The sequence below is a fragment of the Ochlerotatus camptorhynchus genome, unplaced genomic scaffold (assembly GCF_037179485.1).
Source record: "Ochlerotatus camptorhynchus isolate MF236.1 unplaced genomic scaffold, CSIRO-AGI_Acam_v1.1 ptg000206l, whole genome shotgun sequence".
Taxonomy (NCBI): Eukaryota; Metazoa; Arthropoda; class Insecta; order Diptera; family Culicidae; genus Ochlerotatus; species Ochlerotatus camptorhynchus.
The window spans coordinates 318,767-333,093 of NW_027040696.1; the positions used below are offsets into that span (position 1 = coordinate 318,767).

Here is a 14,327-nt window from a genome sequence, read left to right on the forward strand (position 1 = left end):
TTATGTCAAAAGAGTTGCTTGCACTTGTTGGTCACAGGACACTGAAATTTTCATGAGATTTTCGTAGTGTGTGGTGTTCACAATGAAACGCAACTTGTGTGTACTTGGCATATCAAATCTTGTTTAATTAGCATCATTTTAGCAATATATATAATTAGTTCACATTAATAAAATATATTACATGCACATTTAGAAAAAATCATGTAAATTTCCCAAGCAACATTGCAGGTTTTATCAAGGTTTTAAAGCATTCTACAAGTCTTAATCATGGTCTACAGAACCCCCCAATAAAACCTAAATTGTTACTTGGGTTAGGTGCACTGAGACTGACATATACGAGCGACAATTTTGACATAAAATTGACTCATAACAAACGCAAAATTCAACTCAATCAAACGTACTTTACCAGGAGGAACGAGCTTTTCAGTCTCGGGGAACTTAATTTTACTTGACATAGTTGTTTTCGTCACATATAAAATTAGTTAGGTTTACAAATGCATCAATACATAAATGTTTCAGTAAGGCTATATCGATCGATCTATATGCTAGACTCATTGATCCATGGCTATGTCATTACTGGTCAGTCAAGCAGCATTCTGTTTATTGCTTATAACCATTTCGGCCATTTATTTGCAATACTAAAAGGTATCCGGACAGAGGTTGTCGCATCACAGACATCGAGGAACTATGTGCGGCCTGCAGACTTGGGTAGTGAACTGAGGTTGAACCGGACAGTTTCAATCGCGGTTCACTTAAATGTGTGATTTTTTCATGAATCCGATGTTTATATGACTCATAAATGTTCAAAAACCAGCGTGACGGAGAAATTACAACATTCACGGCCCATGAGATCAACTCAAATTGAGTGGATTTTCACTTGAAATCGCAAAAGCTTAGGTTACTCATTGACTGAGTATAATTCTCGTCGATTTTCTGGAAAAAAAAGTTTAGAAAATAAGAAAAATCGAGAAAGGTTTCTTTCAATATTTTAGTATATTCCTGAACTGAGTAAAGTTTTCGTCAATTTTCCTAATATTCAAGCAGATTTTTGAGGAAAAGCGGGGAAAATTTTACTAAATCTATGAGTAATATACGTTTTTGCGATGTCGAGTGAAAATCCACTCAATTTTGAATGAATCTCAGCGGTCGTGAATGTTGTAATTTCTTCGTAACACTCAATTTTAGATCGACCGTGTTTAACCTTAGTCGTGGTTTGAAAAACCGTAGTGATCCCCGATATCTTTTGAACATTTGTCAATCGAATAAACATTGGATTCATGAATAAAGTATTAAAGTATTAAGTTCATTTCGAAATCGGTTCAAAATCCAACCAAAGTCCTCCAAGAGCCACAGTAAGGAACTGTTTCGGATCCAGCTCCATGGGATCTTTCGTTTTGGGATTGACTGTGATTTCGAAATGTTTGATCACCTCGTACAGGCAACGTTTGATTTGCATACGAGCAAATCTCATCCCTAGACACTGTCGTGGACCATCGCCAAATGGAATGAAGCAACCTTTTTCACGGTAGGAACTTGTTCCACCGTTTTCTGGACTGAATCTATCCGGATTGAACGTCAGAGGGTCATTGAAGTATTCTGGATCACGATGCATGGACCAGATGTTGATGTATGCGCAGACATCTTTTTCAATGGCAACCTTCCGGTTTTCAGTCAAATCCAGTTCCATCGGTTCGGTACATTTTTTGGAAATGAATCCTACCGGTGGCCAAAGGCGTAGACTTTCGTTGATAACTTGATCCAGATAGGGAAGCTCCAGTAGAATATCATATGATATCGTTCCGTCCTCGCTGGTTGCCTTCGAAAGCTCTTCCCTCAGTCGTGATTGTATAGCATCATTCTTTGCCAATTCATATAACATGAACGAAATGGCTACGCTGGACGTTTCGAATCCATCGATAAAGAACGTTACTCCGTGGGCAGCCATATCTAGTTCAGATATTTCTTTCTTATTTCGCAAGCTGATAAGATAGTCCAGATAGTCAGCCCGTTTTTCAGTGCTATTATCACGATGAGTGATGGCTTGTTTCATCAAATCGGTGAAAAATTTCTCCAGTGGTTTTCGTACCATACCAATACCAAAACGTTTCGCCAACGAAGGGAACGCCATTATGAACATCATCGTTATCATTGAAGAGAACGAACTCTCCATAAGCTTACGTCCCTGCTCTCGAATTTCAGGTTTTTCGCTGGTAAATGACTGTGCGTCGCAAGAAAAAACACAGCTCGAAACAACATCAGTTGTAAATTTAGCCGCTAACTCTTTAGCTTCCAGTGAAGATCCACGGTGCTGTTCGACATATTTGCTCATTCTTGAGCTCACATCCTCTATAAGGGGGAAAAGTGCCTTCATCTAAAAAATATAAATATATATTTATCCCAGATCGAATGACATCAACTTTTTTTTTTCGGAAACTCACACGCGATGCGGTAAACGCCGGTGTGATCTCAGCTCGTTTCGTTTTCCATTCCTCACCATTCAACATAAATGGGTTCCGACCAAACAGTGGATCTATGTCTTTATTCGTAACTTCACCGAATTCATTATCGTGGAAGTTTTTGAAATTTTTCAGTAGAATGTCTTTGGCCAACGTAGATGACGTGATCATTATTCTTGGCGATCGAATACTGAATACGCCAGAGAAGTTAAATTTGGTTTTGTATTCTCTGCAATTATTGATTATTAATTGATTGATTAGCAGATTTCAGTGCCACATTTACGTACCTGTATATTTCGTCCATTTCATACGCCACATGCCGCTTCATTAGGACAAACGAAGGGAAATTGCCGAGCAACGGCTTTGGACTTGGACCAGGCACATCTTGTTTCCTCCAGTAATTGTAGTTCCAAGTCAGATACAGATATATGGCCGCAAGTGCCGAAACGATTAGTGTGATTGTGACGAGCATATTGCTGGTTCTGCAGCGACCACCACCACTTGATACGTTAGCAGACGAACGCTGACTAATGTGTGACTCGGCGTGTGAACCAATTTTATTTCGGGATGGTGGTGGATTCAAGCACTAACACGCGCACTGAAACGAACCAAAATTCTGACTTGGTGACTGTGCTTTGCAAAGTTTAGCTGTTATGCGATGCAGCTGGGGAAATAATGAGATATCCGATTGCTATTGCCATATGTTTCAAATTAGATGTCATGCATTCAAATTAAAGAATTCAACTGAAAAAGGACGAACTTAAATTCATTTTTTTCTTTCAAATTGTCATAAGGGTCTGTTCATAAATTACTTAGACAGTTTTTTGGGATTCTTGACCCCCCCCCCCCCCTGCGTAGACAATTGTCCATACAAAAAAATTAAAATTGGAATGGGCCGTGGATAATTCTCAACCCCCCCCCCCCCTAAACTGTCTATGTAGTTTATGAACAGCCCCTAACTAAAATATGTTAAGGTCAAGAAGTAAAATATAGAAAATTGTCTAAATGTTCATTAAAAAACATTACTGCTAAAAATCAATTTAAAAATATATGGCAAATTGTTTTCTAGAAAACAACATCAATTTGTAGTTAAATCGTCAATTCATTGCTTTTTTTTTCCTTTATTAACGAGACTTTCAGCCTTAGGCTGGTTCATCTCTACGTCAATTCATTGCAAGATGGGCACACTTACAGAAAAACTTTTTATAACAACACTTTAGAGATAACCTGCATTGAAAAAAATAAACCAAATCCCCCAATTGAAAGATTTTGTAAGATATGAATGAACCCCCACTCCCTCTCCCACAAAATCGGACTAAGATAATAAAACATTACCTCGCTTAAAGATTAGATTCTGAATCAGTGAGATGTAAATAATTTATGTGTGTCAGTTGTGGCACTTGTGCTTCGATTTTTAGTCGTGATTTTATTTTCAATTTTAGGGGGCGCCGGTGGTGTAGTGGTAAGCGTGATTACCTCTCACCCCAGCAGGCCTGGGTTCAATCCCAGTCGGCGTCGTCGGGATTTTCTGAGGTATAACATCTCTGATCACGCCTTCCTTCGGAGCCGTTGATCCCCGGTTCATGAGTTGATGGGTCGATAAGTAGGGTTCCGGTGTGGGAGCTGCCTCCCTTGCGTCGGTAGCATAGACTTCTGTGACGTTTGTGAAATGCACAAATATTAGTGCAGAATTTTGGTTAAATTTATAAGTATTAGTGTAAGAAATCCTTTGAATTTACACAAAGCTCTGCACACTTGTGCAATTCTTAAACGTCAGAGAAGTCAAAAAATCAATTTTATAACAAGCTTTAACTTTGTAACGAAATAAATTTGGAAAATAATGGAAACAAACAAATTTACACTCAAATCTTTTTTTACAAGAGAGATTTGTACCGGGCAAAAAAAAAAAGATTTTGATTTTTCACATAGTAAAATATTTAAAACAAAAATCATTTTGATGCCATTCATAATTTTAGTATGTCTTCTTCTTCTTCTTCGCATTTCAAGCTTATTGCACATCGCACATTAGCTTATTGCGTGCTCTCAACTTAGTGTTCTAGAGACACTTCCACAGTTATTAATTGAGAGCTTTCGATGCCTGTACCATTTTTGCATTAGTATAATTGTGTGGCAAGTCCAATCATACTTCTATGCCCAGGGAAGTCGAGAAATTTTCCAACACGAAAAATTCCTAGACCGGACCGGGAATCGAACCCAGCCACCTCCAGCATGATCTTGCTCTGTAGCTGCGCCTTTACCGACTGAGCTAAGGGAGGCCATATGGTCCATATAGACTTATTTAAAAAAAAATCTGTACTTTTTACCAAAAATTGTGATATTTTTAAGTATGCCATTCGATTACAAATGGTTTGAAGCGGATTATGTGATCCGAATCAAGTGGCTAGATTTTATCGTTATCGATAAATCGTTACAAACGTACCGTGTTAATTGCGACTCAGCGGCACCGACCGTGTAAAAAACCATGTGAAAAACCGCGTAAATCAAACCGTGTAAAAAGGCTTGAGTATATTATATAGGACCACTAATCTAATCTAACACCAACATTGCCAGTTCATGAAAGCATCCTGGAAAATGATAGATATTGTTCGATCATTTTTTTTCCTATTTGGTATATGTTGCACATCATAGATGCGCAAAATATATCAAAATGTCCAGGCCTACTGTGCAGCATTTGAGGGGCAAGATGATTTAGAAACATCAGGCCTGTTTAAATCCAAGATTTAAACACGATGCTTCAGAATCCAATAAATGGATGAAACGTGGACATCTCGTACCGTACGTTCCGTTGTATTATTATTTATAAATCATTTGTCGTTGGAAGCATCTAGTCTAAAAAGGTTAGGGAACATGCATAAATGACGTAGCATTTGAGGGGGGAGGTGGGGGTTTCAGAATTTGTGACCGGCCATGTATTGGATATAACCAAATACGCTACGAGGGGGGGAGGAGGGGTCTAAAATTGATCAAAAATATGCTACGTCATTTATGGATGCTCCCTTAAGTGATGCTCCATTTTTTTCTAGCAGTTGGGACCTGAGCACTAACTCTTCTCCTAGCCCTATATGGCATATGGTTATAGCGCCATTACTCGCTTTCTGAAAAGAGAAGAAGGGAAGGGAAGGAGAGGAAAAGAACTTGGGAAAAGGAAATGTGGAATTCCTTTCCTTATTAGTATTGGTATTGCCAAGTTTTATAAAAACCATATAAATCATTTTGCCTTGGTCAGAGGTATTATTACGACATTTGAATCAGATTGTCTTATCATTTGTTCAGGCTATCATAACAAGCTATGACCGACGCACAGAGGAGTAACTGGAACAAAAACCTGGCCAAAATTATATTCACTGGTTTTGAGCAATTTTCTGCTAAAATATATTAAAATATTTAATAATAATAATAATAGGTTTTTAGACTTCTGTTATCTTTAACTTTTAAAATCCATCTATTTAGCAGTGCATATCTGGCCTTTCATCATCCATACGAATAAAAAAAGTAATGGGTTTTGAAAGTAGGATATTTTTATTCTTCTGCTTAATATAAGGATTATTTAACAAAAAAGAGTAAATAAAATATCCATGCCCTGAAATAAAAAAAAATAATAAAAAATATGAAAAATATAAATATGACGCTCTGCTAGTTTGGCTTGAACGAACCTGTGTGTATGTAAATCGAATGGGTAAATGTGTGTGTGTGTATGAGAGAGTATTACAACCAAAAGGCACTCGCTAATTTTCCAAATTTACAGTATCTACCTGAAAAGTGAAATACTTTATGGGGTAAACGGTCTGTGATAAACATTGCTACACACACAAATTATAAAAATAAACTAATGACATATGGTTATTCTAGCGTTACACTTCTTTATGCTAGTACATCAATTGAGGTACTAGATTTAGAAACTTAGCAACATTAGTAAAATGATGCTGGTCATGGGTAACAAACCGGGATTAGTTTAGTGAACTGTAATTTTAATCTAATACCACAATTGATGTAATAGATTTAAAGAGGTAGCTAAAAAAACTTAAAGTAGTACTCGGTAAGTTTGTCATAGGTATCTGCAGAAAACCGTTGTGTTACAGAAGTTGTCTGGAAGTAAAATTTTGCCACGAAATGATGCAAAACATGCCATTTTCAAATGGCTTGCAATCGCCAATCCGGACGACTCTGGACGAGATTCCAATGCCAGTGTGTTCTTAATAACGTGAACTTTCGTCGAACTCCAGACGAAGCTAGAACAGCACTACTATTCATACTGGCGACAACGCTCTGATGAGACAACGAAACCCTACCCCAAGCTCCTCCCCTGATCCTATCCTTCAACAATGTACCCCTCTAACCTCGAGTAAGCCGCGAGTAATCGGCCCAACTCCTACTAGACATAGAATTAAGTGAATTTTGTTACAAACAGTGAACAATGAATTATCGGCTCCGTAAAGCTAACGTGATTGAGCCTTCCAAATAAACGAAATGTATAAAAAAAAACGTGAACTTTCATTCGTCCATAGATTATATGATCTGATCGCGCAAGATTCTACAACTTTTTCGAGTCTGAAACAGCACAAAAAAAAACATAAGAAATACATTTTTTCATATTGTTGAAAAAAATAAGACATTATTTTGTTGAAAAAAGTAAGACATTATTTCACATTGTTTTTAACTCATAACTTGTTAAAAAAGAGCCAAAAGTACCCATTTTATTATAACATTTTTTTTTTCCTTTGGTTTGTTTTTTCCGTCGATCTTGTTTTCCGTGCTGAGCACCAATGTTACCGACGTGCCAGGAAGGGAGCTCCCACACCTGGACCCTACCTATCGACCCATCAACTCATGAACCGGGGACCAACGGTTTTACTTCCCCTTCCGAAGGAAGGCGTGATCAGAGATGTTATGCCTCAGAACATCCCGGCGGCGCCGACTGGGATTGAACCCAGGCCTGCTGGGGTGAGAGGTAATCACGCTTACCACTATACCACCGGCGCCGTTATTATTATAACACTTGTCTCTTGATCAAATTGTTTATATCTGGTAGGCGTAATTATTACATGGTTACTTTTTGGAAAACAAGAAGCTTCGAATTTCTTCAGATTTTTAAAACATCTCAAAATTTGTAAACAGAATGTAACGTTTTTATTCCGTTTCCACTTTATGCTGCATATATTGAAACATATAAAAAAAATATAGAAGCATGAAAAATCAAGAAAATCTTGTTTTATTATTTTTGCCAGGTTTTGGTTCCAGTTACTCCTCTGTGCGACGTGACGATTGTTTAAGCGCTGGTTAAACAAGTTAAATCACGTTCCCGAAAGCAGTCAACAATGTATCCTAAACTGGATCAAGCGTGCGCCCTATTTTTCTAAACATTCCGACGCGTTCCGCCCAATATCTATCAATTACGATTTTTCTAATGTCATCCCCCCCCCCCCCCCCTCAGACTCAAGTATGTTCTTGCACTCGCAAAATAGATCACGCGCGATTGAGGTTATCCCGGCAGGAAAGCGGGTTGTTTTTATTTGGAACAAGGTCACCAAATACACTCACCATGGCAGCACCAACAACTACATACTCGAGTCTTGTCACTATTAACAAGACATTAAAAATAACAAGGTCTAAAGTCTGTTCCCCTGCTCACTGAAAACTCCTGTTCCCCTCCTGTTAATGACTAGAGTTCGGTGAAAATTTTGTTCCAGTAACACAACAAGAAAAGGTGGGTGATCTACCAGCGTTACTGTCTTTTATCAAATGTGATGAACTAGCCTACGGCTAAAAATCACAAAAATAAAGAAGTTAAAAAAAAACCAGCGTTACTAGGAGAGGTTGAAACTGTTGACGTTTTTTACTACACTCGCTTCGTTGTCGTGCGCGACAGTCTTTTTGTATTCTTACTCTCATGCTATACCGTCGTCTCTCTTATTGATGAATTTACGTTACGGTCGACCAGCAGATGGAAATGATGAGAAAAGAAGCTTATGAGAGGTGTTCGTGGAAAAGTGCGTTAGTTTTATCATTAAAAGCATTTCGTAGATTTTTTATTTTATAATTGTTGTGGAGTAATGAGAATCTGTTATGCAGAAAACCGTGTTTAAATTGGATGATAAATATAAAAGATATCGTCAAATTAATGTGTCCGTTTAATAAATTGAACAGTCCTTAAAAATCAGCAAGTATCCAACTGCCATGTCACATTAAGCTTAACAATTTGGTTGGTACTTAAATTTAGGTAGCATTATAAAGAGTCACGAGTATCCGTTTCCTTGATCTCTATTAAGTAATGTTGATGGATTATGTTTAAATATTTCTAAACTTTCTGCTACATCTAGTTTCCAAGGCGAAGATACACTCTGCAGGATATTAATATTATCCGTTGTCAAATTGTAAACCGCTGTAAAGATATGTTCTGCAATCTTGGATAAAAATTCATAATGGAGTCCTCTATCCATCTCTTTGTTAACCTTTCGACGTAGGACTACGTCTTTAATTTCTATACTGGAGATCACATTAGAAAAATCAAAATTCAGACATGTAACGAAAACTCCCAAATACGGACGCAACGATAGAGTGCAAATCGAACAAACGACATTGCGCACGCTCACATGAGCGAGTGCAATGCTCGGTTGATCGCTCACCATTTCAGCAATGAAAGGAAGAGAGGAGAAAAGCAGCGATAATAAAAACGCTTGCCAAATCGTTTTATTATTCTTCTTCTTCTTCTTCTTCTTCTTCTTCTTCTTCTTCTTCTTTCTTCGTCTGTAAATAATAAATAAAATTTCAAATGTACTTAAGTTGAAAAGACGCATCTGTGTCACTTGATAATTCATACATGTAAACCAAACAAATGCAAGAAATAAAGATCATTTACAGTCAAAAAGTTTTCTTCGTCATTTACTTTCGAGCAACGGACGGATAAGCGTCGGACTCGACGTTTGAGTGGAACTGCACGCATCGCACCAATACGTAGACGACGCTGTGCTGCCACATTATTTCCATTTTCGATCTGTAATTTCACCGTTAGAATCTTTTTAATCTGTTTATGGCTGACAGAAATCTGTAAAAAAATTTGTAAAAATTCTATGAATGATCTTATTGCGGATCGTCGTAAATATACATTTGTAGTTAAGAAAAAGTTTGTTCATAGTTAAGAATCTTGAAGAATGATTTACGTTTGCTTTCTTAAGAATAAATCTATTAAAAGACCTCAAAATCCAGAATATTGATTTATTTTTGAGTGATTTTTTATCTTTTCTAAAAGTCTAAATATACAAAAAAAATCAAGTCCCAGTAATGAGAGATAAACCTGAAAAAAAATAATGAAGAAACAATCACATTTTCGTAAAACTTGATTTTTTTTATATTATTATATTATTTTTTATTTTTTATTTTTACGAAAATCTTTGTCAAGTCAATTGTTTTTTTTTTTTACTCAAGAATTTGAGAAAATGAAAAATAAGCATTGAAATTGTTTAAAGCATTAGTTGTAAAATGTTATGCTCGAGGTTTCAAATTCAAATGTTTCTCAAATTCTTCTTATCAAAATAAATTTCAATTTTATCTAATCATTTGGCAGATTAAAAGGATATTGAATTCGCTAGCTTTTGCTCGAACCTATAAACCTAAGAGTACTCAATATTTTTTGAGAAGAACTTTGGGATGGTTTCATCTGTATTTCTCTATGTGTAATCGTGTTCATATGTTTTATCAACTTTATTCAAGACTTTATTATATTTTGTCACTACACATAACTGTTTTTATGTATGTTAGAATTGCACAGAATATTCTTAATTTCTGATATTACGCTAGTAAGCTACATTGCGAACTCACCTTTAGTATTGCAGCTTTATGTTTCAAATCAAAGCTTCAGTTACTTTCATGCAAGTTTTTTGCCCGCGTATTTAAAATTTGATGTGAGTTCCATCAAACGGATCTCATTTACTTTCCCTCTGGGCTGGTTGATGATTTTGAAAAAGATAGGAGAACCAAAATACTGGGCTACTGGTCAAAAACACCCCACTGATCGATGTTCGTGGGAAGAAGAAAGTATCATTTAGCGTAGGATAAAATGAGATGAAATTCATTTCCAGTAGCTCCAATACAATAGCGTATTGCTTGAGGCGATTAAAAGGATATTTAGCAATCAAGTGGTCTATATGGGGTTTTGTAGCGGCGCTGGTGGTGTAGTGGTAAGCGTGATTACCTTTCACCCCAGCAGGCCTGGATTCAATCCCAGTCGGCGCCACCGGGATGTTCTGAGGCATTACATATCTGATCACGCCTTCCCTTGGAAGGGAAGTAAAGCCGTTGGTCCCCGGTTCATGAGTTGATGGGTCGATAGGTAGGGTCCAGGTGTGGGAGCTACCTTCCTGGCATCGGTAGCTCGGCACGGAAAACAAGATCGACGGAAAACAAATCAAGGAAAAAATATATGGGGTTTTGAATTTTACTTTGGTGGTTTGCGTCCTCTTGAGAACACGTAAAAAAGTAGCCATTAAGTGTTACCTTCAATTTGTGAAAAGTTGATTGTGTGGCCTGATTATCAACGTAACAGAGTGAGTTTAGTGTTGTAAAATTACTAAATAAATGATCAAATCAAAAACTAGGTTTGTTCCTAGGATTAACCTGTCTGTGCTGTCAAGTTAGACCAGACTAGTTGTCTGAATTTGAAACTTAAAACTAGTCAGGTAAGATATCGTTAACTTTTACTCATAAAAGGGTATTTGATTCTTACCGTGCTAGCGTAGGGTTTTTTTTCCTTGATTTGTTTTCCGTCGATCTTTTTTTCCGTGCTGAGTACCAATGCAATCGACGCCAGGGAGGTAGCTCCCACCACCTGTACCCCACCTATCGACCCATCAACTCATGAACCGGCGACCAAAGGCTTTACTTCCCTTCTGTAATCAAAGATGTTATGCCTCAGGACATCCCGGTGGCGCTGACTGGGATTGAACCCAGGCCTGCTTGGGTGAGATGTAATCACGCTTACCACTACATCACCGGCACCACCGGGTTTGTTTTCGTTTTTTTGTTTTTTGTTTAACAACTCATTATTTGTAAGGTTCGCTTCCAAAAAACTATAATACATAAGGTTAAAACTTTATCACACAAACGTTCATGTAAAGTTCCATAACCACATCAGATAAAGTTTAGCAGGGATTATAAACAGTTTTTAACCATTTTTTGTAAGGTCAAGTAATGGTTCACATTTATGCGGGTTTCTTAGGATTTGAACAAAACCCTACCTTAACAAACTTTGAAATCACAGGCCTGACTGTTGATATCCATTCCATTTTGTAGCTCGTTAGCTTTAGCATTAGTGTTGTTATGATATACTTCGTACACAGACAAACAGACATAACACTCGCAAGTTGTTCATCGAACAAGGATTTAACGGTCAATTTAAAAGTATCGTAGGTGAAAGTACTGCCACCTGTGGCGCGCATAGTCAATTCTCTTGCGTTTGACTTTTACAGACTACCGCCATCTGTTCAGCGTACTAACCACCACAGTATACTCCACAGATGGCGGTAATGTTTTAGCGACGATTTTTTACAGTGAGAAATATTCAATGTGTTATGTCTGTTTGTATGTGCTTCGTAGATTAGATACTAGCGACACTCACGAATCTTTTGAAATTCTTAGTCAGACTGCTTTCAGGAATAATTCTGGGGAGAAAAAATTGATTCCAATCTAAATAAGAATACCAGAAGCATGACTGTCGCTATTCCAGGCGTTATTGATGTAGTACTTACTTAATGAGAGGCCACCGACACCCACATAAGTGCTACGGAGCTGGAGGGTTGGGTAGGCCTCAGTTGGCGATGCAACAAAAAGTGCATATTGTGTATGTGTTGCTCATTTAATCTCGCGATAGCTGACTATCGAAAGAAAATATTCATTTTGTTTAGTGATCATGTAAAGCGGCGCCGGTAGTGTAGTGGTAAGCGTGATTGCCTCTCACCCCAGCAGGCTTGGGTTCAATCCCAGTCGGCGTCACCGGGACTTTCTGAGCCACGGGGATATGCTCAGGCTACGCTACCCAGCTGTGTCCATGTTTCAGCTGGGTGTCGTTTGTAAGCATATGACTTGTGGAGGCGTGAGGTAGGGACTTGTGAGGACCGGAGCTAGGTACCATGCTTCTTTTAGGTTATCAACTAACCATTTTGTAGCCTCATTCCATTTTATATGTAGCTCGTGGAAACAATTATCTGAATAGTAATAAAAGTAACAACCCAAGTAATACAAATGCATAGACTTATATTGTGTTAATTGCTATACAACCAAAACCAGTCATACAAAGGTTATATGAACTGTTGTATAACATGTGTGTTGGTTGGGAAACTTGTCTAGATTACAGTTACTAGGAACAGCGAGATTGTCCGGACGAAATTAGTGCTAAATCATTCAGGACCCTTTTTAAAACTGCAGCAATCCATCAAAAAAATTATAAAGCTAAAATTATAATTTTGAAAGAGATAAAAGAATCAAACCCATACACAAATGCACCAACCAACCGTGGTACTACGTCAACTACCAACTAATAGAGAAATCATTCATCTACCTGTTCGTGTTGTTAGTTTACGAGGGTGACCTTGTTTTCGCATGAAACATTGTTTGCAAAAGCAGTTCCTCCCAAATCTCAAATCACTTCGGATTTATTTCCCACTCCCAACTGATTGCAATGGCACGCGCAGAAATGGATCTTTAATTTATGGTGTTACTGAAACTTGTACACCTCTCAGTCCCATTCAGTTGATTCATTGTGCAATTTCACTGATTTTGACACATGCAAACTCAGCACGTATGAAATCTCGTAATCATTACATGCGTAATAAAAATCGGTTGCCATACACTGGCATTGAAATAGAAAAAAAAAAAATAAATACACCCATTCTACAAAATCGATAAGATATGCATTTATGGACTAACAATCAAAACATCCAACGATGAGATAAGCCCTACAGGAGCAAACGTTATGTTATGTAATGGTCCAAATAAAAAAAATCGATAATAAATATCGACACATTATCATACATAATACTGGCATCTGAAATCTATTATCATCACCGAATCCAAACACATAAAGCAATCATCGATACATACAAAACGTAGTACACGGTAACCGCAAAATACCCAATAATGACTACAAAGTAAGCATTTTCGAGGGAAACTGGGACTACCCATTAAATGATTAAAATTTTACCCAATTATGAGTAATAACAACTACAAAAATAAGTAGCACGTATTCATTTGTGAGTAGCAAACACTCATAAATGGGTATTTATTACTCATTGAATGGGTAGTCCCAGTCTCCCTCGAAAATGCTTACTTTGTATTCAATATTATTATTTCTTCGTCAACAGAGTCTTTTATAGTCATTATTGGGTATTTTGCGGTTACCCTGTGGTAGCAAACTACCACGATAACCCCTCTCTTTAATAAAGCTATAGGAAGTTACTCAATTTGAGTAAACGTGCCTATGGAGGAACCTGGGTAGCGGTTTTTCAAATGATGACATTTGTCAACTGTGTGACTATGGCATGACCAGACACTCCCCGGTAACTACCCAACAAACAATTCACAGTCACAAATAAGCATACACATTTAATAAATGCTGTATAACAGTGTACAATGCTGAATAAAACAGGATGTCGAATTATGTGCTGAAAAAAGTTCATTGAGATCGATAGATGCGCCTTTATTCCGCCGTTTGCTCTGATATGATTAATTTACTTATTAAAAGCTTTATAAACGTTGACTGTCTTCTTGATTCAGAACCAGAAGTTTGATTTAATAACAAACTGAATAAGTGTAATTTGCACATACATTGTCGCTTTAATTTGACTGTTTTCAATTGCTTTA

The 14,327-nt window shown here is 37.3% G+C and overlaps 1 protein-coding gene across 1 annotated transcript; it reads right to left on the reverse strand.

Annotated features, from left to right (window-relative positions):
- Nucleotides 1-1,303: 1,303 nt before the first annotated feature.
- LOC135703029 (probable cytochrome P450 28a5) lies at nucleotides 1,304-2,978 on the reverse strand. Its single transcript, XM_065224129.1, has 3 exons — nucleotides 2,744-2,978; nucleotides 2,439-2,685; nucleotides 1,304-2,371 (listed from the first exon to the last, which is right to left on the reverse strand). Exons 1-3 carry the CDS (start codon nucleotides 2,926-2,928, stop codon nucleotides 1,304-1,306), a joined length of 1,500 nt encoding a protein of 499 aa, XP_065080201.1. The 5' UTR covers nucleotides 2,929-2,978.
- Nucleotides 2,979-14,327: the final 11,349 nt, after the last annotated feature.

Coding starts and splice junctions, on each gene's coding strand:
- LOC135703029 (XM_065224129.1), bottom strand. CDS start 2,928: ATGCTCGTCACAATCACACTAATCGTTTCGGCACTTGCGGCCATATAT. Junction 2,686..2,743: donor GAAATGGACGAAATATACAG/GTACGTAAATGT, acceptor CAATAATTGCAG/AGAATACAAAACCAAATTTA. Junction 2,372..2,438: donor CGGCGTTTACCGCATCGCGT/GTGAGTTTCCGA, acceptor TATATTTTTTAG/ATGAAGGCACTTTTCCCCCT.